The sequence below is a fragment of the Chiloscyllium plagiosum genome, unplaced genomic scaffold (genome assembly GCF_037043375.1).
Source record: "Chiloscyllium plagiosum isolate Xiang-an unplaced genomic scaffold, Cpla_swu_hap1 HiC_scaffold_5, whole genome shotgun sequence".
Lineage (NCBI taxonomy): Eukaryota > Metazoa > Chordata > Chondrichthyes > Orectolobiformes > Hemiscylliidae > Chiloscyllium > Chiloscyllium plagiosum.
The window spans coordinates 1,587,489-1,610,624 of NW_028270143.1; the positions used below are offsets into that span (position 1 = coordinate 1,587,489).

The 23,136-nt window shown below is 40.4% G+C and overlaps 1 protein-coding gene across 4 annotated transcripts in view; it reads left to right on the forward strand.

The window, feature by feature from the left end:
- The window catches only part of LOC122549656 (retinoic acid receptor beta), a 510,173-nt gene that overhangs the window by 272,580 nt on the left and 214,457 nt on the right, over nucleotides 1-23,136 (forward strand). For 2 of the 4 annotated variants that reach the window (XM_043689455.2, XM_043689456.2), the window contains exon 1: nucleotides 7,583-8,396. The exons of the other annotated variants lie outside the window; for them this stretch is intronic. In XM_043689455.2, coding sequence (XP_043545390.2) covers nucleotides 7,928-8,396 — 469 coding nt within the window. In that variant the 5' untranslated portion in view covers nucleotides 7,583-7,927. Of the gene's footprint in view, nucleotides 1-7,582; nucleotides 8,397-23,136 lie in introns of those variants that run through there. 4 annotated transcript variants of the gene reach the window in all.

Consider the following 23,136-nt stretch of genomic DNA (forward strand, 5'->3'; position numbering starts at 1 on the left):
GGACCTGTGTGGCATTGCCCAATCCTCAAATGCATCCAGGATGCCACTGATAGCATTTTCTCCAGAAAATTCACTTGTATCCCTCCCCTGTGCTAAGCAGAATCAGCAGCTCAGACATGGGATCCTCCACCATCGCTGACTTCCCCAGTGTACAGGGTATAATAGACTGAACTCATACTAATAACTTGCTTTAAAAAAAACCACTTTGTTGGAAAAATGTCTCACAGAATCATGAAGAACTAAGCAGAGGCCAAATCAAAGAAACAATATATTAGCTGCCATGTTTCCTAAATTATAATTGTGACTCCCTTTTAACAACCCTTCATTGATTATAAAATATTTTCAGATATTGGCTGTGAAAAAGGGGAAATATACAAGTCTTTCTTTCTTTTTATTAACAAATTGCTCACACAATATATTAACACTTGAACTAGAACTACTGCCAAATGTTGTGGCATTGGTAATTTTATAGAATAGAAGTAATAAAAGTGTTAAAAATAGCAATTGTGACAACACCTTCTTATTTGCATCTTTACATGCTGTCATATAACCTTTTCGCATTATCCACGTTAGAGCCATACAAAACAGAGACAGATCTTTCAATTTAATGCCTACCCCGACTGAGGAAATATTTCAAGCTGTTTTCATTGCGAAACTGTTCATTTTGGGTACAGCTTTGAATTGTGCTACGTCATTACATTAACATGACCATCAATTCTGAGTGGTGCCTTAATGTACCATAGCAGAGTTCTCAAAAGCAAATGTTATAATGTACTAGATCAAATATCATATTGTAAAATACAAAATGTAATGTAAAAAAGTTGGAAACTGAAGTCATTTACTCCTTTTACAAGAATTTGTTCAAATTCAACCAAAAGTCCTGGGCTGTGGTGTAATGTGGTTATAGAAATAACATGAAGATAAGATTATTTTGTGATCAGCAATAATAAATGTTAAATAGCTCTATGAGTGAATCTGCTCAGATAGCTCATGAGCAAGAAAGTCATGTGGGGACTATAGTCAGTCCTGTAGTTGAGATCATTATCACATCACCACATATGACGTGTTCGATTTGTAAAACACATTTCAAATAGGATATTTTAAAATGTTTTTACAATCCAAGGGCAAAGATATGAAAAAAAGTATCCCCTGATTTTTCAGACCACACAAGTAGTAGGAGATGAGTAAATGCTTGCGCATCTGCAAAACGATCTGTTGTGCATTAATTCTTTCGTCACTGTATTGTTAGCTTGTCAAGTACCTATGAGAAAAGAAGTCACCAGAGCGATGAGATGAAGTGGTTTAAAAGTGCTAAATGTTGGATATGAAATTTATTTTCATCACCTTTTACAGTTCTACTTTACCAAGCTACTCCTCTTGTGCCACTGTCACTCTCAAACATTTTTTTTTCTAACAGACCCCAGATGCTGCCATAAAATTGACTGGCTTGGCTATGGACACTGAAAGAGTGTGGCACCCACATTTTTTAGATTGTGAAAAAATCGATTGCTGTAAGCAAAATGGTCCTTAATTTTTAAATTCCTTCTCTATTACCTGGGTAAAATAGAGTGCTGAGCATGCAAAGGGAGAAATGATGGAAAAATGTTGAATGACATATTCAACTCAATAGCTTATCACTTGAAAATGCCTGCACAACTACTGTTGGGTGCATGCAAAATCCTATATCATTTCTCCTGAAACTGGCACCAAGAAATAGGGAGGCAGATAAAACCTTTGTGCCACATCCCCTGCTGCTGTCCATTTACTGCTTTTTGAAGCTATCAAGTGAAAATTTCTTGGGGACAGAATAAATCACTGGAAGGAATTGACTCACTTTGATGGAGGTGTTCATTCACTAACTTTTGATGATGGCACACAACGTGATTCTGCTGTGATTCCCTGACCGGCTGACATTCATGTTTTCGCCTCACACATGAATAATGGCATCTTGGTTGAGGTATTTGAGACTTGCTGGTGACTGTTGAGTTGCACCCCAGCACCACAATGTTTTCAGAGAAGAATAGAATATGTGCATAGGTAGGTGGAAGTCAGTAAAATTACTGGTAAGTCAATATTTGGCTATGAAAATTAAGTTTGTTCTGACAAACATTTTGATTCATTGAATGGATATATTGAAGGCAGATACATATCTGCCTATGTAAGCTCAAAATATGAACTTCTCATCTTTCTCTTTGGTTATTTATTCAGAATAAAGCTTTCTTCAGTTAACTAGACAACTATGATTTAAAGGGTTCTTTTTAAAATTTAGTTTTTTTTAAACAGGAATTTCACAATTCAGTACAATTATTTATCTTGCATATTATTTGGTCAGAAAAAGCACTTTTGTGTTCAGTGAACTGCTAAGTTTTCTTTCTGCTAGCATTGACTTTTTTAGGTTTCTTTATGATTTCATACCGAACAAAATATCTGATTTAAAAACATAGATTTCATATTGCAGTATTGTTCTTTCAACAATTGCATTATTTTCCAATAAAATCGCAGCAACATAACAGCAAGAGTGGAAGATGCTGCTAAATTCCTCAATAATGCCAGGATTTCAAGAGCTCTGTATGTAGAAGCCTCTGTCTGAATAGCTTGGAAAATTTCATATGATTACTTTCATCTGCTGATCATACCTGTAAGATATGCTGCATTTCAGTCTCTGTGACATTCGGGTACTAAAAGATGACTGGTGTACCTGCTTCAGATGCTGGATTCAGTGATGTTTTGGCTCAGTGTTGAAGCAGTGAGGGTTACTTGTAACCATAGGAGGAACTCTGAAGTTATCACAAAATAATGCACTGAAATGAAAGCCTTTGCGTAACAGGCTTTTGCTGCTGTTGTTGCTGTTCCTTTCTTCTGTTTAATTCTCCCAGTAGTTAGCATAAAGACATTTCTGTCTTTGCAGCAGGTAAAGTGTGTCTAAGAGGTCTAAGAGACCCACTTAGCCTTGATGTAAAATGCTGGCCTGGCATTGATCCCACTTTAGCAATAAATGCCCATCACTCATCAGTTACCGTTTGGCCCTGCCTTAATGGTTGCTGAAGGGAAATGGGTGGGGTAAAACAGGATTGAATTTACCCATTCACTGTATGTATGTGTGCTCTTGGGGGGGCTTTAAACTAACTCTGCAGGGGCATGGGAACCCAGACTGTAGCTTTAGGGTGCAGGACCTGGAGTGTAGGGAGGTTAGGAACATGGCATCAATTTCAAAGGAGGGTGCCTGTAAACAGGAAAGTGGTTTGAAGTGTGTATACTTCAATGCAAGAAGTATACGAAATATGGTAGGTGAACTTGCAGCGTGGGTTGGTACCTGGGACTTCGATGTTGTGGCTATTACGGAGACATGGGTAGAACAGGGACAGGATTGGCTGTTGCAGGTTCCAGGGTTTAAATGTTTTAGTAGGGTCAGAGGTGGGGGTAAAAGAGGGGGAGGTGTGGCATTGCTTGTCAAAGATAGTATTACAGCTGTGGAAAGGACGATGGATGAAGACTCGCCATCTGAGGTAGTTTGGGCTGAGGTTAGGAATAGGAAAGGTGAGGTCACCCTGTTAGGAGTTTTTTACTGGCCTCCTAATAGTCCTAGAAACATAGAAGAAAGGATTGCGAGGATGATTCAAGAGAAGAGTGAAAGTAATAGGGTGGTTGTTATGGGGGACTTTAACTTTCCTGAAATTAATTGGGAAAGCTATAGCTCAAGTTTGTTAGATGGGTCAGTGTTTGTCCAATGTGTGCAGGAGGGTTTCCTGACACAATATGTAGATAGGCCAACAAGAGGTGAGGCCATACTGGATTTGGTTCTGGGTAATGAACCAGGCCAGGTGTTAGAATTAGAGGTAGGTGAGCACTTTGGGGACAGTGACCACAATTCGGTGACCTTTACTCTAGTGATGGAGAGGGATAAGTGTGCACTACAGGGCAAGAGTTATAGATGGGGGCAGGGAAATTATGATGCTGTGAGGCATGACTTAGGATGTGTGGCCTGGAAAAGTAAGCTTCAAGGCAAGGGTGTAATTGATATGTGGAGCTTGTTCAAGGAGCAACTATTGAGTGTCCTTGATAAGTATGTGCCCGTCAGGCAGGGAGGAAAGGGTCGTGTGAGGGAGCCGTGGTTTAATAAGGAATTGGAATCCCTTGTTAAATGGAAGAGGGCGGCCTATGTAAAGATGAGACGTGAAGGTTCAATTGGGGCGATTGAGAGTTATAAGGTAGACAGGAAGGACCTGAAGAGAGAGCTAAGAGCAGCAAGGAGGGGACATGAAAGGTCCTTAGTTGGTAGGATTAGGGAAAACCCTAAGGCTTTCTATAGGTATGTCAGGAATAAAAGAATGACTAGGGTAGGAATAGGTCCAGTCAAGGATAGTAGTGGGAAGTTGCGTGTGGAGGCTGAAGAGATTGGGGAGACACTGAATGAATACTTTTCGTCAGTATTCAATCAGGAACAGGACATTGTTGTCAATGTGAGTACTGAGTCACAATTAAGTAGAATGGATGGCTTGGAGGTATGTAGAGAAGAGGTGTTGGAAATTCTGGAAAGGGTGAAAATAGATAAGTCCCCTGGGCCTGATGGCATTTATCCTAGGATTCTCTGGGCAGCAAGGGAGGAGATTGCAGAGCCATTGGCCTTGATTTTTATGTCCTCGTTGTCTACAGGAGTAGTGCCAGAAGATTGGAGGCTAGCAAATGTGGTTCCCTTGTTCAAGAAGGGGAGTAGGGATAACCCTAGTAACTATAGGCCGGTGAGTCTCACTTCTGTTGTGGGCAAAATCTTAGAGAGAATTGTAAGGGATAGGATTTATGAACATCTGGATAGGAATAATGTGATCAAGGATAGTCAGCATGGTTTTGTGAAGGGCAGGTCGTGCCTCACAAACCTTATTGAATTCTTTGAGAAGGTGACTAAGGAGGTGGACGAGGGTAAAGCAGTAGATGTGGTGTATATGGATTTTAGTAAGGCGTTTGATAAGGTTCCCCATGGTAGACTACTGCAAAAAATACGGAGGTCTGGCATTGAGGGTGAGTTGGAGGTTTGGATTAGGAGTTGGCTGGCTGGAAGAAGACAGAGGGTCGTAGTTGATGGCAAAGGTTCATCTTGGAGTGCCGTCACTAGCGGTGTTCCGCAAGGATCTGTTTTGGGACCATTGCTGTTTGTCATTTTTATAAATGACCTGGAGGAGGGGTTAGAAAGTTGGGTGAGCAAGTTTGCGGATGATACGAAAGTCGGAGGAGTTGTAGACAGTGAGGAAGGATGTGGCAGGTTACAGCGGGATATAGATAAGCTGCAGAACTGGGCAGAAAGGTGGCATGTGGAGTTCAATGTAGCTAAGTGTGAGGTGATTCACTTTGGTAAGAGTAATAAAAAGATGGGGTACTGGGCTAACGGTCGGATACTTGGTAGTGAGGATGAGCAGAGGGATCTTGGTGTCCATGTACACAAATCTTTGAAAGTTGCCACCCAGGTAAATAGTGCGGTGAAGAAGGCATATGGCGTACTGGCTTTTATTGGTAGAGGAATTGAGTTCTGGAGTACTGAGGTCATGTTGCAGTTGTATAAGACTCTGGTGCGGCCGCATCTGGAGTATTGTGTGCAGCTTTGGTCGCCATACTATAGGAAGGATGTGGAGGCACTGGAACGGGTGCAGAGGAGGTTTACCAGGATGTTGCCTGGTATGGTAGGAAGATCGTATGAGGAAAGGCTGAGGCACTTGGGGTTGTTTTCATTGGAGAAAAGAAGGTTTAGGGGTGACTTGATAGAGGTGTATAAGATGATTAGGGGTTTAGATAGGGTCGACAGTGAGAATCTTTTTCCTTGTATGGAGTCAGCTATTACAAGGGGGCATAGCTTTAAATTAAGGGGGGGTAGGTATAGGACAGATGTTAGGGGTAGGTTCTTTACTCAGCGAGTCGTGAGTTCATGGAATGCCCTGCCAGTAGCAGTGGTGGACTCTTCCTCATTATGGGCATTTAAGCGGGCATTGGATAGGCATATGGAGGATAGTGGGCTAGTGTAGGTTAGGTGGGCTTGGATCGGCGCAACATCGAGGGCCGAAGGGCCTGTACTGCGCTGTATTCTTCTATGTTCTATGTTCTATGTGTTGTGCTTACTTGCAGGTGAGAATAACCTATTAAAAATCATTTAATTTCTCAAAAGTAAAGTAACTTCTACATCACTTTACAAATAATCAAAATATCTGAGCATTTGTCAAAAGAGGTTTGCCTGGTTGATCTGGTTCTTGTGAACAGTGATAGTTAGTGCCAGCAGTTGTGCAATGTTACCACGCAGTACACATCCGCTTACCACCCAATCTGTTGATTATCTTTGGCATCTTTCGTTTCTGTTTCAGATTTCCCACATCTGCAGTATCTCGCTTTCGTGTTATAAAGCTTTTATTCATTTTCTGCTAACATCTAGCAGAAACTTGTGCTCTCCATAGAAGTTCAACAGCATCATCAACCACTGACCACAAACATCGAAGTGTAAAATTCAAACCGATCTGCCAGAAATCCTTAAATTAGAGTGCACTCCAAGCTGTCATGTTTATATAGAATCACATCAATCAGAGGATGGAAGCAGGCCATTCGGTCCATCGAGCCCACACTAACCCTTTGAAAAGCATCCAACCCAGATCCACCCCCACACCTATCCCAGCATATCCCATGACTTAACCTACATATCCCTGGACACTACAAGTGTAATTTAGCATGGCCAATCCACCTAACCTGCACACCTCTGGACTGTGGGAGGAAACCCACGCAGACACGGGGAGGATGGGCAAACTCCACACAGTCAGTCGCCCGAGGCTGGTGTCGAACCTTGCGCTGCGGGGCAGCAGTGCTGACCACGGAGGCACCCCTGACATGTCAGATTTGGATTAAAGGCAAAGACTGCAGCTCCAGAAATCGGGTATCCGGACTGCTGCGACTTTATCGGGATGGTTGTGCAGGATACCCCCAATTAGTGCGTGACCCATTATCTAACCCGCTGGAACAGAAGGCAGGCAGGCAGGGCGTGCAAGTGTTTTCAGGGTGGGGGTGAGGGGGGGGGGGGGGTCAGACGAATACCAATGCACCCCTTTCTTTCCAAAATCCAAAATTCGGTTTTGATTCCGTGAATCGCTGGTGCAGAGAGAGAAAAAAAATGAAAACTAATCAATGTTGCAAGTTTTGGTGTGCGCCTGGTTTTTGGAAGGGGCCCGGCTTGTGAAACTTCTCGCCCTCTCCAAGCCTCATGCATCGGATCGCAGCCCGCCCGCTGCTCTCCCCCCGGGAGTGTCAGATGCAGCTTTTTGTATCTCTGCCTTCTGCAAATATATATATGAAGTTGCTGTGGGAATCCTGGGAGCTGGTGATGTCAGGCTGGGTTGGGTCATTTGAAGGTTAGCAGCCTGGGTAGGGTTCAGAGAAAGTTCACTCGCATACATTAGGCAATTCAATCTTTTTTGTTTCCCCCCCCCCCCCCCCCTTCCCTTTTAAACTGTGTGTGTGACATAAGGAGTAGGAAGTAAGCTGGTCAAAAAGGCGAGGGTGAGCCATTTTGGAAGGCAGGAGGAGGAGGAGGAGGGTGGGGGGTGGGTGGGGGGTGAGCTGAGCTGTGCTGAGCTGAGCTGGGCTGGGCTGAGCTGGGCTGTCGGCTGCGGGTTTGCTCCCTGTGCAGAGTGTGCCAGGGGCCGGGAGATCTCCGCGGGTCCCGCTGAGCCCACAGCGACAGAGAGACCCCGCTGCAGGGCAGGCACCTCCTGCATTCCCCCTCCCCTCCCCTTGCAAACCCTTCCTCATCTTGAATTGAACGCCGTCTCTCTCTTGACTTCACACCCCCCCCCCCCCTCTCTTGTGTTTGTGTGTGTGTGGGGTGGGTGGGTGTTGTTGTGTGGAACTTGGTGGTTGTGGTGGGGTGGGGTGGGGAGGGGAGGGGGGTTGAAAATGCTAAATGATCATTTGGATCAATGACAGGCTCTGGGCTGCGCTGTCTGTCACAATCCATGAGTCCGCTCTGGGAAAAAGACCAGCAGTTCTCACGTGCCAAGAGAAAGAGGGGAGGACAGAGGAAATAAAGCAAAAACAAACCACCACCAACCCCCCCAAAAAAAAACCCCACAGCAAAACAGAAAGGGGGCAACAGTTTGGATGGGAGTTGGAGCAACTTTTGTTTTCTGTCTGTGCGAATTTGCCCACACCTAGAGAGAGGAGAGAGAGAGAGACACACACACATCTTCGCCAGGTTTGGGGACAGCCTGTCGTCATGTTTGACTGTATGGATGTGCTCGCAGTCAGCCCTGGGCAAATGCTGGATTTCTACACTCCGAGCCCGTCCTCTTGCATGCTGCAGGAGAAAGCTCTGACTGCATGCTTCAATGGACTGACACACAGGGACTGGCAACAGAGGCACAGCACTCAATGTAGGTCTTTTTATCATTATTATTCATAATGTTTATGATAGAAAATCTTGCGGCTTTTATCTCTTTCCTTTTTATTCTCTAAATGCATCTCCCTCCTGCCACATGCAAATTAAAAAAAAAACACTGTACAGTAGAGTTTGCTGTGCTTCGTGGTGACCGGTATTAATCTCCAAGAGTGCTGCTCCGTGGATGGCAGGCTGACAAGAGTTGAAAAGTAACTGGATACTTTTTGTCACTTTAAACTGTGCGGCTCATCCCTTCACCCCAGCCCAGCCCACGACCACCTCGATGTGCCGAGGAGTGCAGCTGGTAAGCAGTGCCACAAGCGCTGCAAAGAGGGACGAGAGTGTCAAAGCTGACCCTGGTCCTGTGTTGCTGTCTGAGCAGGGCAGGAGCTGAGTCTGAGGCTCACTCTGTGGCTGGCCAGCGATTCCAATAAATCTCCAGCGGTCCCTCCTCAAGCTGTCTGTCTGCAGTTACCCTGCACATTTTCCAGGGAAGTGTCACCTCTGTTCACTCATTTCCACCGGTTATTATTTCGATGTTTTATTTTAATTATTGGAGTGCTATTTAAACAGATTAGGAGCTAGTTCCTTTTTGCACTCCACTCAGTTCGGGTTAGCTGAAGGTTTAATCTTTATTATTTTCAGTGAAGCACCTTATCGCGATCGTGTTGCCTCTTGTACCATTAAGCATTCATGTTAAAAAAGCACACACACATAAATAAAGCAGCAACCGCTCTTAACGAGGAAAACAAGTAAGGACTTTATCAGAAGACAAATTGTGTGTGTTCTGGCCAGGTAACAGGGAATTGAGGTTAAAAGATTAATATCAGACCATCAAAAGCTTTTCATTGCACTCCCAATTATAACCAGACAAACCTCGATTTTGTTTTTATGATTGCTGCTTCTTTACTCGAACGCGTGGTTTTTATGTTAGTTAGATTTGGCAGGGCACTTCTTACATTTGTCGAGTGACATTTTCAGTGCGGAGGTTCTTTCGTTTATTCGTATCAAAATATTGAATTATTTGATTTCTCGACATCCCACTGCAATAAGGTCCAAATGTGCTGTTGTGATTTCGCCTGTACTCGCTTTAAAAAAATCGCATTCTATCTTCAACCTCTTCGTTTTTTCATCGTTCGAGGTTCCCTTTTCAGGAAATTTGGTGCTTTTACATGCAAATCAACAAACAAAATTTGACGCGCTTATGTTGAAATTTGCAGATAGCATTTCGGGATATGCAAAGCAAGACAAAGCTGGCCTATGTATAATGATTTTATTGTGACTTAACACACAAGGAGCAGCTTTAGTACAAGAGCAGACTATGTAGGGTAAATCTGGAGGTAATATTGCCTCATGAGTACCAGTGACCACAGACCCTAGTATTTCCTGGTCTGCTGTTCCTCATTAAGCACTTTGTGACTCTGTGTTTATTAATGGCTAGCAGAGACTGCAGATTGATTGCGCTGACCTGCCACATATCTGAAAAACCTTTTTTTGATTGTGCCAGTGTAATGAAAAGGAGATTGAGGGAGCTGACAATACTAAGGTTTTAGTAATGTAATAATGTTGTAAGAGACACTTAAATTACCTGTTTGATGTACATTCAGTAATTTCAGCTGTTAAAGGAAAAAAATCAATCCATGGTACAGTAACTTGTCCCCTGTGTGCTGATACCAGCTGTACACTGCTTTTCTTAAACACTTTTCACTTCAAAGTTTCATGGGCATAGCTCAATGTTTTTAAGGTTTAATTAATTTATTAACACGAAAATCAATGCCTGCAGAAACAACCCCCGCTTACGTTTTGATGCTTCTCTATGTCAAATTATTAATTTTGTTGGTGTTGTAACTATTTATGCATTGTCATTCAAACTGGAATAAGTATTGCATATAACTAAAATGACGTGGCCATCTGAGCAAATGAGACAGTGGCATAAATATAATTTGGGCAAGGGCACAAAGTGGATAGTTTTAAATCAGTTGCTTGTAATAATTGAATTTAATACCGATGGAACTACAATTTCAAATTTATGGATAAAATCTAGATAAATCCAAACAACTGTTCTGCAAAATAATAGTTTTATTGTGACTTAATGCATAAGGAGCACCTTCTGTATCAGAACAGATTATTTAGAGTGAATCTGGAGGTAATATTGCTTCTTGCATACCAGTGACCACAGACCCTAGTATTTCCTGGTCTGCTGTTCTTCATTAGCTCAGCCTTGTCTTGGTTTGTAAAACTGCTTTGTGCCACCACAACATTCTAATCCTGTTGTGTTCAGACTTAAAGAAAATATAAATATATAAGAACAGTCAGTGGACATTAAAGCCTTAGGTAAAATCTGTTTCATCTCCAACTGAAAGTTCTTCCCTACCTATATTGGATTTTAATCATGAATTGGTAGCATGGAGTTAAAAAAATCTCAACTCTCAATGTTACTCAAAAACCATCCACAAGGAGGTGTGTGATCTAGGCCAGGTGACTGTCCCACAGATCTATCCTCCTTATCTGTGGCTAAGTGTTTGGTTGCTGCCATAGCCTCTCATGGTTGGAAAGATAAGGTAAACTAGTCAGCATTTGGTTATCACGGATGATTAGAAGATTATTTCTGGTGACTACATTTTTGGGGCTTCAAAACAATGAGTTGCTGCAATATTAAGTGTTTCTAAATAAGAATACGGCACAAAAATTATTGTGTGGCAGAATGTTTAATCTTTTTTCCATGATTCCATACTTACTGATGTGGAAGAATGTGGTGGTTTGTATGTTCACTCTGCCTGCGGCTGAAACCAGGTAACTGTTGTGTCAGTGGTCATCAATAGATAGATTAAATTAAATGAACAATTGGATTGACTGAGTGAGCCAGCATGAATACATTACAAACTTGTGCTCCCTGAGTGGTTGGTAATCTATCAGTGATATTAAGGGATATCCTTTATGTTGAAATGACATGCATCATGTGGAATTTAATTACTGAAATGATTAATGAATAGCAATATATTTCTATTAATAATTATTAACATTACCAAATTTTGAGATTTGTACAGCTGCCTTCCAAAGATTTAATAACTATTAATCAAAAAAATTTACCAGTATTTATGAGAAATTAAAGTGAATTTTATTTAATATTGTAACAACGCTGCTTATCTCTGCATCAGACCCTTCATTGTGGAATTGAGTAAGCACAAGGTGCTGCATTTGTAAATTCTTAATCCCTCTTCCATTCCCAAATCCTGATTATTCAGATTCATAACTTTAAATGCTTTGACAGCATATTGTACAAAGGAGAAAGTGAGGTCTGCAGATGCTGGAGATCAAAGTTGAAACTTTATTGCTGGAACAGCGCAGCAGGTCAGGCAGCATCCAGGGAACAGGAGATTCGACGTTTCGGGCACAGGCCCTTCCTGAAGAAGGGCCTGTGCCCGAAACGTCGAATCTCCTGTTCCCTGGATGCTGCCTGACCTGCTGCGCTGTTCCAGCAATAAAGTTTCAATATTGTCCAAACACAACCATCTCAATTCCTCAGTTGACCTCGTAGGTGACCTAAATAAATTTCGGGTTGCAACTTTAAGTAAATGAAATCCAATGAAACTTAATGATTTGGGAGTGCACTGCAGAAAAGATTTCAGAAGGTCATCATGAAATGTGTGAGCTTTTTGTTCTAGTCTTTCTGATCATTTTTTTAGCAATTTATGAAGCAACATTTTCAAATGCTGCTTTTCACAGACCTCAGTTCATCTTTGGTAACCAGTGACTTCAATGGTTGTTAGTTTTATGACTGTATTAGTTTCAAAGTGGAAGGAGAATGCAATTTCCAGTGTTTTGTAATCATAAAAACAACAAGGTGTTGGCAGTGGCACACCCCATTGCATTTAGTTCAGACTGCGTAATATCTTAAATGAGGTCTTGAGGCATTGGCTAATCTCCTTGCTGTGAGGCAGAAGCTCAGCATTTGAGTTCCACTCCCTAGTTTGATGACTAGAAATTATGTATTCACAACATGGCCAAATCTGTCAGTCCTTCCAATATGCCTGTGACAAGTAGTAAGAGTGGTCAGCTATGCTTCAGCAAAGTGGCACTCTTCAAGCAATAGTCTCTGCTGATAGGCTGGCAAACTAACCCTACAAAAACTAGCAGAACGGGCATAAACACATGCTTTGTCAGCCAAGTATGAAAAGTTTTTAAGTATATTACCTTTGCAACTCAGGAGAAAACCTTCCAGCAAAATAAAGGACTGCAGTGCTAACTTTGTTGCATTTTTTTGTGTTTCAGTAGCCCCTATGGATTAAGAATTGGTCTGTTTCATTGTTTAATTTGATAGCTTCCAGTATGTGCTTGTTGTACGACAGAATGCATGTGTGCGAGATGATTAATATTCAAAGGGTTATTGTTTCTCTAAAGCAAACATGTTTCACATTATAAAAGTGCAGGAAGACTGTTGTGGAAGCTTGCGCATTGGGCATCTCAGACCAGAATATGTTTTAGATGAGTAAACTGCTGGGCTTGGATGAGAGTAACGTCAATGGAAATTGTCATGATTTCATTAGCTTAGGTGCCTTCTATTCTGGGATGCATACACAGTAATCATTAGTAAATATGTCAAATGGCCATGATGCGGAGTTATTTAAAAAAAAACAACATACTGGTTGGACATTGATATTTAATTATGAAAATGCAGGAAACTACTGGCAATGAGCCAGTTTCAGCTCTCTTTTAGAACTAACCACATGCACCTTACCCAGATAATAAAGTAGAACGTGATAGTATTTATGTTCAGACAAGCAATATCAGTGACGGATGGATGTGCTGCAATGGATTGATTGTCAGTCACACCAGTTAACACAAAAAAATGCAAGAGTTAAAATAAAAGAAAGGAAGGAAAGTATTGGATTTTGCAGTTTCTGGTCTGTTCATTGATTTTTTGGAATAAGTATTAACAGGATTTCACTGTCACTGATAGAGTTGGCATTTTACTTGCATCCTGCGTTGCATTTGAGAAAGTGGTGAGTTGTCTTCTTCAACTATTGCAGTCTGTGTGATGAAGGTGCTTCCACAAAACTGTTGGGTAGGAATCCTGGATATTTACCCAATGACAATGTAAGAATGGTGATATATCTCCAAACAAATATGGTAGGTGACTTAAGGGGATTTTGCAGGTGGTGGTTTTCTCCTTATCCAAATAGAAGCTGTGGCTTTAGGAAGTGCTGTTGGAGAGTTGCTGAGCACAGCTTGGGAATGAAACTATTTCAGCCACATGCCCAAGAAAGGGCCACAAATGCGTAGGATGTCAGTTAAATGCGCTGCTTTGTCATGTGGATGTTGTCAAGCTTCTTCAGTGATTTTCAAACTGTGCTTATCCAGACAAGCAGATAGGACTCCAACAGATTGGGAGGTGAGTTATAAGTTACAGAAAATCCCAGCCTCTGAACTCCTGTTGTAGCCACAGCATTTATGTGACTGGTTCGCTCACATTCCTGATCAATGGTGACCCCAAGATGTCAATGGAGATGAAATTTGACAATGGTAAATTAAACGGGAGGTGGTTGCACTTTTCGTTGTTGGAGTAGTTCATTGAATGGCACTTGTGTGGCACCAATATTAATAGCTACTTATGTTCTCAAGCGCAGAAGTGTGTGGTAGCATTATCACCTTCAGGTTTCAAAGGTAAAGCCGAGATGTTTGCTCGGTAAAAGTGGTCCAGATCGTTCAATTACAATAGCAACAATCAAACAAAGTTCCTTGGTGTTAATTTCCATCACCGATTGAATGCTTTGTCACTCCGGTCAACCTAACGCTAGTGTATGGAACGTGTTTACATAGCCCCAGCTCATGATTAATTATAAGTGCTTGTGGGTCAATGGAAATAAGTGTATACTAGTTAAGTGTTAACTTTTAATATTTAAATTTTCCCTTGAATTAATTTCTTGCTTACTTAAATATGGCATCAAGAAGAAAGACAACCAAAGAACAGGCTTGTCTAAGGATATTTTTCAGTATATTTACTGCAGTATTGTCACTAGATTTATTCATCAAATTGGTGTGGAAATACTTTAAGATGCATTTATTCTCCACAAGTTGAGGCTTAGTGTGAAGCCAAATCCTTTATGTGCCATAAGTTCAAGTGGAACTTGGTTATGAAGGTCTTGTTTATTCCAAACTAAAGCAGGTGATTTCCTCGATTGACACCAGAATTAGACACATTTGCGCTGTAACATTGGCATGTGGTGAAAGTGCCTTGCTCCAGTGCGACAATTATGGTCTAACAGCATCAATTGTCAAATTCATTGCCTCTAATTGCTCCAAACACTGGATGATAATCTCTAGTATTTTACCCTCATGTAAAATAATGCAAAGACACAACCCAATGGAGGAGAAAGTCTATTATTACATTGTTGGACAGTTTTCACAGCTGAAGTGGACATAGGATGAAAAATTGACATGCCCACTATTACGCTTTACTGAAATTGTAAAGACAATACTGGTATTGTGTTATAATTATGGAACTGCACTGGGAAACATCTACTTCTAACATGAGTGTATCTTTTATGAGAATCTTGCTTAATTTTAAAGAGTTAGCCATGTCAGAAGACATCACGTGGAAGCACTTTCAAGACAGATAGAGGCTGCTCCTGTAATATTGTTTAGAATTGGCTCGGAGCAAAAAGAGAGGGGCCGTGGGAGCCAGATGCACTCCGAGAGCTCACACTGTAAGCACCTTTTTCAGTCATTAAAAGTATCTTTTGATACATGAATCAGGTTATTAATGGCTGTTACAACATGTATGAACAGTATTTCTGAATGAACCAGAAGGCAAACACATTTTACAATCGTCTTTTGCTATATTTTAAAATGAAATATTTCTGTGTATTAAAAGCCATTTATAGTTGTGGTGTTTGCTACAGTTAAAATTGTAAGGTGTTAATTTGCTTTGGGTCAAGGTGGTTGAAAAACTACCAGACAAATGAAATATTCAAATATGACATTTATATTAGTCGTGGATTTAGTATTGACAATTCCAATAGTAATTCAAAATTCTGTCTGTGAAGTGCTTATAATCCTTAATTTCACTTTCTGGTTGTTTCTTATATCATTTAATAATGGAGATCTGGTGACTTGGATAGAAATAATGTTGAAATTAATCTCTTGAACAAAATGGCTGATATTTAACTTTGCTAAGCTAATTTAGAGTTTGCACTTTAAACCTCAGAAAAAAATAAGGAGTGTATTTTTCTAGAAAAGATACACTGCAATATTTTTGGTTTGTATCTTTAAACTAAATAGATTGCACATAGTTTAGATGTGATCACCTGTCTGAATCACCAATCATACATACAGTACATGTGTACATCCAAATGTTAACAATCTACTTTTCAACAAAAAACCCAAATCCTAGTTAAAATCTCTTCAAGATGGAAAACAATCTACAGATGGATATTATTTTTCAGCGGAATAAATGCTGATCTTGATTTCAGAACCCCAAAATGCATTTCTGTTTGGACAAACTGAGTGCAGTTATATGGTGAACAGATGGATTGACATTTTAACTTTTCCATGCTTGCGTACAGATGGACTAAATGAATAAGCATGCAAGAAAGAGCAATGAGTGCTTCACATTATGAATATTTAATTTTCTTTTTTTTTGTAATACTGGGCTTTTGATGTTTATCAATTCAAGCTGCAGCCTGTGCCTGTTTGGAATTAGCCATACTAGCAGGGTAACAAGTGTGATCAAACAGAGCTTGTTACAGGGCTGACAACTGACATTGCCAATTGACTCAGTATGAAGCGAGCAATGCCAGCATCAGCATTATCCTGACCTATGAACATCTGAATTATTGAATGATCCCTACTGACTAAAGCATAGAGCCTCCCCATCTTAACACTTTGGAGTCCTTTGCTAGGATAGACAGACAATTTCATCTTTTCTTTTCTTATTTTCCAGAAATGTTTCTTTCATTAATAACTGCTTTTCTATTTGATGTGTGATCTTTTACTTTGCTGTGTTTCCTCAAGTCAGCCTCGTTTCTTCTGAGATGGACTGGTCCAGACTATCAACACTTTCACAACATTACAGAGTGCTGCACCAAGAAGGTGGTTTTTAACGATGTGGTAAAGGATCCCTTTTATAGCCAATTTTCTCCTATAACCCCCCCCCACCCCACCTCCCCGGCAGCTTTCCGGCCAGATGTCTCATCACAGCTTCATTACTCTATAAATCCTTTCGGAAGTCTGATTGCAAATATTATTCAGGACTCCCATGTCAAGCTCTCTCTCCTGAAGTTCAGCACTCAGTTCTTGTAACCAGCTGAGAAGCACTCTGAGCTAGTATTCCTGTTGATGCGATCCTATATCACTTCCTTATTGGATAATTTCATCATTTTCTCCATCCCCACTTCCTAAAATGTGGTTCATTCTGTACAAATGTACGGAATCTTACTTGTATTGTTGCTGTATTCATTTACTTGCTTAAATTTATATATTGAATGAGGGAAACAGTTGCCTTCGGGAGCAGATGTGTCAAGGCGGTGACGATTTGGCTAAACGAACTTTATTTCATTCACATTCCCAGTTTTATGACAGTGCAAACATTTAACTGGTTGATATGCTGAGGGAGAACAGTAGAGATTCCTGTCTTTTACTCCTAGTCATGTTCAGTCAGTTTCCTCAGAGTTCCAATTTGATCAAAACAAATAAGCTAAATTCAGAGTCATGTTGTGTGCACCTGTTTCACAAACAATTCAGAACCACGTATTGTAGAGAGTCAGATCCCAGCAGCACTGCCTAGTCAGACCTGTGTGCATGCCTGGGTCAAACATACCGAATAAGGGTCATTGGCAGTTCACTGAGTCAGGTCTGGCAAGCAGTGAATACCTACCGCTTTAAACAGTTTAAGCTCCTTCACTGCCTGCTCAGAAAATTTGACATTCTCCCAACAAAAATGAAACCTGAACAGTTCTTGAAACTATAAACTTGGTTTGCAGTGTCAGAACTAAGTATGGTTCTCTTTCAAGCAACACACACACATGGAATTTATAGTGAATGAACTAATAGGATTTAGGCAGGGATAAGGGCTAATGAATGAAAGAGTGTTGTGAGAGCTGACTGCCTTAATTAGTCTGAGATTCCATCAATATTTTCTGTTCAACATTTTTGTTCAAATGGTTTTATTGTCCTTTTTAATGTGACTTTGCCTTAATTGATGGCATTGCCACCTCTGAGTTGGAAGGTTAGAGGTTCAAGTACCTTTTCTTGACTTGAACACTAATGGTGCAGAACTGAAGAACACTTGCTGTGTTGTCAGCTACTGTCTTTTGAATTGGACATGAATTGCATGTTCAAGTGAATATTTGGAATAGAGTAGGAGTTCTTTTGATGTCCTCCCTTAAATTAATGACTTGGATCTTATCGTACCAATGAAGGTGTAACTGTTAGCATTTGTCATCATTATTCTGCTGTAATTGGCAGCAACGTCAGGAATCTGCAAATGTATGGGTCAAACCCAGTAATCCAAAAGGAGCTGTCAGTGGTTTCTCACTCTTCCTTAATGTGCACTGTCAATGTCCCTCCAGACGTATTCCCTAAGTAATCCGTGAATTCTCAAAAAGCGCTACTTTTACGCAGTTGATCTAGATGCAAAAACTCTAACAAAAGTCACACCTTGATGGATGAACTTTAAACATTGTTTAGCAGCAAATGATAATTGCTGCTAAACAAATTTACTAACTCTGAAAAGTTATTTTTTATGTCAAGTTTCTCCATTATGATATCAAGGTTTACAAATTTTCATTTTCTTTGTTTGTTTGTATTTATATTTGAACTTTTATCTAAATCCTATTATAACAATATATTTTGTTTTCTGAATTTTTGAATTTAGAGGAAATTCAGTGATTTTAGCTTCCTATTTTGTGATCTATGAGTTTGCTTCAATGTGATTGGCTGCTTACCTTGCTTGCTGACATTACTGTTACTGCATGCTTGGAGATCCATTTTGATTTAGTACCAGACTTAAGCTATCTAAGAAAGGGAAATCTGTGCCTCAGCGATTGCTAAAGTTTTGTGCACAGTTATCATAAATGGTATGCACCATTGCTTTGGAGCTGGCTGCGAGATTTAACCAGAGTTATGAAAAGAAAAGCTATCACATTGCCCGTTGTGTTGCCTTTTGTAGGATTTTCCTATGTGCAGCACGACCACTATGTTTCTCCATGTAGCTATGACTGCAAAAATAATGCATTCCACATGAAAGTCTTTGGAAAATTTATGAGATGTGAGGAGAATAATAGCTTGCATTTAGATAAACATAAAACAAAGAACTACAGATGCTCGTGCTCTGAAACAAACAAAGACCGAAATTGCTGGAGAAACTCAGCATGTCTGGCAGCATCTGTGGAGAGAAGACACAGTTAATGTCTTGGGACCAGTGACTCTTCATAGTTGTCCTTGAAAAAGTGGGTGGTAAGCTGTCTTCATGAACTGCAGTCCATTTAGTGTAGGTATGCCCACAATGCCCTTAGGTAGGCAGTTCCAGGATTTTGACCTAGAGATACTGAAGTAAAGACAACATGTCTTCAAGTCTGAGTGATGAGTGGCTTGGAGGGTAAATTGCAGGTGGTGGTATTTCCATGTATCTGCTGTCTTTGTCTTTCTAAATGATAGAGTTTGTGGGTTTGGAGGGTGACTTCTAAAGAGCCTTAGTGAATGTCTGCAGCACTTTCTGTTGATAGTACACACTGCTGCTACTGAATGTTGGAGATGGAGGGAGTGATTTTTGTTTGAGGAAATGATACCAAGCAAGTGGCTGCTTTGTCCTGGATGTTTGTCAAGCTTCTTTGTTGGAGCTGCACCCATCCAGGTAGGTGGGGAGTATTCCATCACATTTCTGACATGGGTCTTACAGATAGTGGGGAGTCAGGGGCTAAGTTACTCACTGCACAATTCTTAACCACTGACCAGTTCTTGTTGCCACAATACTCATATGACCAGTGCAGTTCAATTTCTGGTCAATGGTAGCCCCAGGATGTTGCTAGTGTGGACGTCAGTGAAAGTGATACAATTGAATGTCATGGGGCAATGGTTAGAGCTCTCTTGTTGAAAATAGTCTTGCTGTTAATAACCTTCTGCTGAAGCAACTATAGACGGTACAAAGCAACTAAACATTCATCCAGTTAGAGTGTTAGCACTTGGGAAGATGGCAAAGAACAGCTCTTGCAACTGCTACAGCAATGAACAATGTTCTTAAGTTTTCATTGGTACTGGCAGTCTGTTTTTTAAATTACCTTTTAAAGCTCAGGAGATAGCTTCCTATCATGTCAGTTATACAGACCTTATCGGTCCCCCAAGAGCATTTATATCTACCCTAAAAATTTGTAACTCTGACAAAAGGGGTTAAGGCCCTTACTGCAGTAAAACTGGCATTTGTTTGTATTCAGCACTGAGTTTAGACAGCCCTGTTGAGTTAGAGTCTCTCTCTTGAGTGAGTCATAGCCTGTTCTCTTTCCCCACTAGTGGAGGTTGTATCTTATCAGAAATGGGGGAAGGATTACCACATCCAGGTTGCACCTCCATTTTTAAATGTCCACAGTGTTTAAAAATCCAGGCTACAGAGACCAGGAGGATCCCAGAATTTTTCACTGGATTGGATTGGATTGGCTTAATTTGGGATTAACTGTAGAGAGGTCTACAAGTGGCTTAAGTTTATTGACAGATTTCATCTCTTGTGGTCAGACCACTGACTAACATTTATTGCTAAAACAACAATATTATAGAATCTTATCTGATTGTTTATCTATGATAGCAGAGTGTGCAAATCACCTTGCCACATTTCCCTATGTTGCAGGAGTAACAACATTTCAAAAGCACCTTGGGTATGAAACACTTTGGGACTTCCTAAGATGTTTAGATGGTGTATAAATACAACTCCATTCTTCCATCTTAGGTGGAAAAAAAACCAGCCAGATGTCTACTGGAAAGTGAGTAGTGTTGATAGCTAAAGACAGAGCTAAGCTCACATCTGATATGTCCAGTCTGTTAACGCTCTGATAATCACCATCCAAGCTTAGAGATGAAGAAGGTCACTTGGGTTGATCATCTACCTGTGCAACTACACAGGATAGTGAGTAACTCAGGTAGCTTTTCAACTTCCTACCTAGTTGTGAATTCCGGATTAGGTTCTTGTTGAAACTGCAAGAAGTTTATTGCCATTGATTTCAATGAGAGACAGCCAGTGTAAGCTGACAGTTCTATGGAAACGCCATCACACTGTCGCCAAGGAAAGAAGGCCAATGGAAGAATGAGAAAGAAATGATCATAGAAATGTACTTTCAGCCCAAGTGTCAGAAATCAAGTTCAACCACTTTTGGCAGCCTTGATGAGTAGCTTTTATTTGTGAGGTTCATATAAGTGATTACTTTATTTCACTCTGAAGTAAAAGAGAACTTCTGGGTGTGGTCTTCTCTACCAGTGGTGATTGCAAGCAGAGTTTCTGCTGTTGGAAGCTGAAACTGGCAGCTGTTGTAAGTAAGCTTCACTGTGAGGATCTGATTTTTGCCCAGTCTCTCAGTGCTGTCAAAGGAGAAACTCACTGGTATAGGGAAGAGGCAAGGAATAGGCATTGCCAACGTGCTGTCCAACTTTCCGTGACTTAGTGCCACTTATGACAAAGTTTGGGTGCATGAAGAATTGGTTTAATTTACCCTGAAACTAAAAGTGTTAGTTTTGTAAACCCTGGAATCCATAGGTAACTGTCATCTAAATCAAATATTTCGGTACTTCCAATGTGCTGTCTAATTACTGGCTTGTAATATTGTCTATCACATTGCTCTTAAGTATCGATCTGAATTATGGAGGCTTTTTTATTAGTTATTTTTGTATTAGTTATTACTGTACTTAAAACCCGGGAATGCAATTAGAAACTACAACAGCTGTGATTTTCTATAGTATAGACTGAAGGCTTCTATTATAGTTTTGAAACCCATAACTTATCACATTGTCACTGTTCCATTGTTTCCTCTTACTTATGACCAAAATAGAATGAAATCAGTGCCTGATATTGGTTTCCAAAGTTGTCTGTGGGTATTTATTAAAGGATTTTATTTTTGTTGTTACACTGGTATCATTAAAAATAGCATGCACTTAAGCAAGTCAAATGGTTCTTCCACATTAAATCCATTGTTCCTTACCTGAAGAGAATTAATTCCTCTTGTTTGGTTTCCACACTTTCCTCCAGAGAGGTCAGAGTGAAATTACTGCAGTGTTCTGGGACTGAAATTGTCACCTTTGTTTTGAAATGCATTTGCAGGACTGGGCAAGTTTGTATATTTCTTGGCAGCTCAGTAACGCAAAGGTTAAAAACAAAACACACACCTCACAGCCCAAATGGAAGGCACATGAAAAAATGTTGCTTAGCAGGCAAAAGAGACTGAGGTAGCTGTGGAATCTGTGACTTCTAAGAGAATAAGCGCCAAAGATATAAACAAAGATTCACATATCATGATCTTGAGATCATTCTCGGAGGCGTGAAGCCACAGTAACTTGCTTTTTACAGGCAGAGAACCAAACCAACAACAGCTACACAGTGAAGGAAACGTGAGAGACTGTCGTACAAAAGACAATTGCACCAGGGAAATGGAAGGATATTTGGAAGAAAGTGACAGATTTGAAGGAAAGTGCTGATGGGAGGACTGAGAAAATCTATAGATAAATCTAAATAAAATGCATCACATTTTTTGGTGTATGTTAATCTTGAAATGCTATGCTGTTATACAAATTTGTTTAATCATAATCTGAATTGAACAGGTTTAGAAACAGGCCATTTTAAATAACACTAAGTAAGATAATAAATAAGATTGCAAAGTAATGCAGCAGAATCAAAAGGTGAAGTGATGAGTAATTGCAACTGAATAAATTGAGGAATGGACTACATTTATACACAGAAACAGCACAATACGTTTGGCTGGCCTCTCTCAATTATTCTCGCAAACTTTCTGTAACCAACATACCTAACATTTATGTATTCTTGCATAAACCATAGAGCATAAAATGTCCAGTCATTCACAGGTTATTTAGCTCTCATATACAGCAAAGAGAGCTTTAAACTGATTTTGGTCCCAAGAGGAGTTTTAGCAATGTGCACATAAATATAATCATTATAGAACATTTGTTTACATTTATCACATGCTCACTCACATTTGTAGACTACCTTGTCTGACTGGTAACCTTGCTACAAAGAACTACCATGCAAGAAAATAGGGATCATATCCTTCAAAAACAGTTGCCTGAATATCTGTGAATAGACTTGAATATTCGCTGAGGTCCCACCTCTGCACATTGAGGTCATGTAAAAGCCTGCTCCTGTATCATAACTTTAACCAAATCTTGTTCCCCTGATAACTCCCAGTCAGGCACCATCTTGACTTTAAAAGTTTTATTTTTGTTTTCAAATCCTTCCATGGTCTTACCCTTCCCATCTCAGTCATCACCCCCAGTCCCAGAGCTTTTGGTGGTAAAAATGCTTCTCTGAAATCTGCAACCTTGCTCTGTCATTGGAGTTTGGGCCTTCAGTTTCCTCGGCCGCAAACTCTGGAATACGCTCCATATAACTCTGCAACTCTTGACCTTGTTTTCTTCCTTTACATTTTTTCCTCTTTCTTTCCTCCTTCCAACGGTATGTTTTTACAGTTGCTGTTGAGATAATCCATTGTTCCAGTGGATTCTTTGGCCTGAGGCTGCTAGTCTGG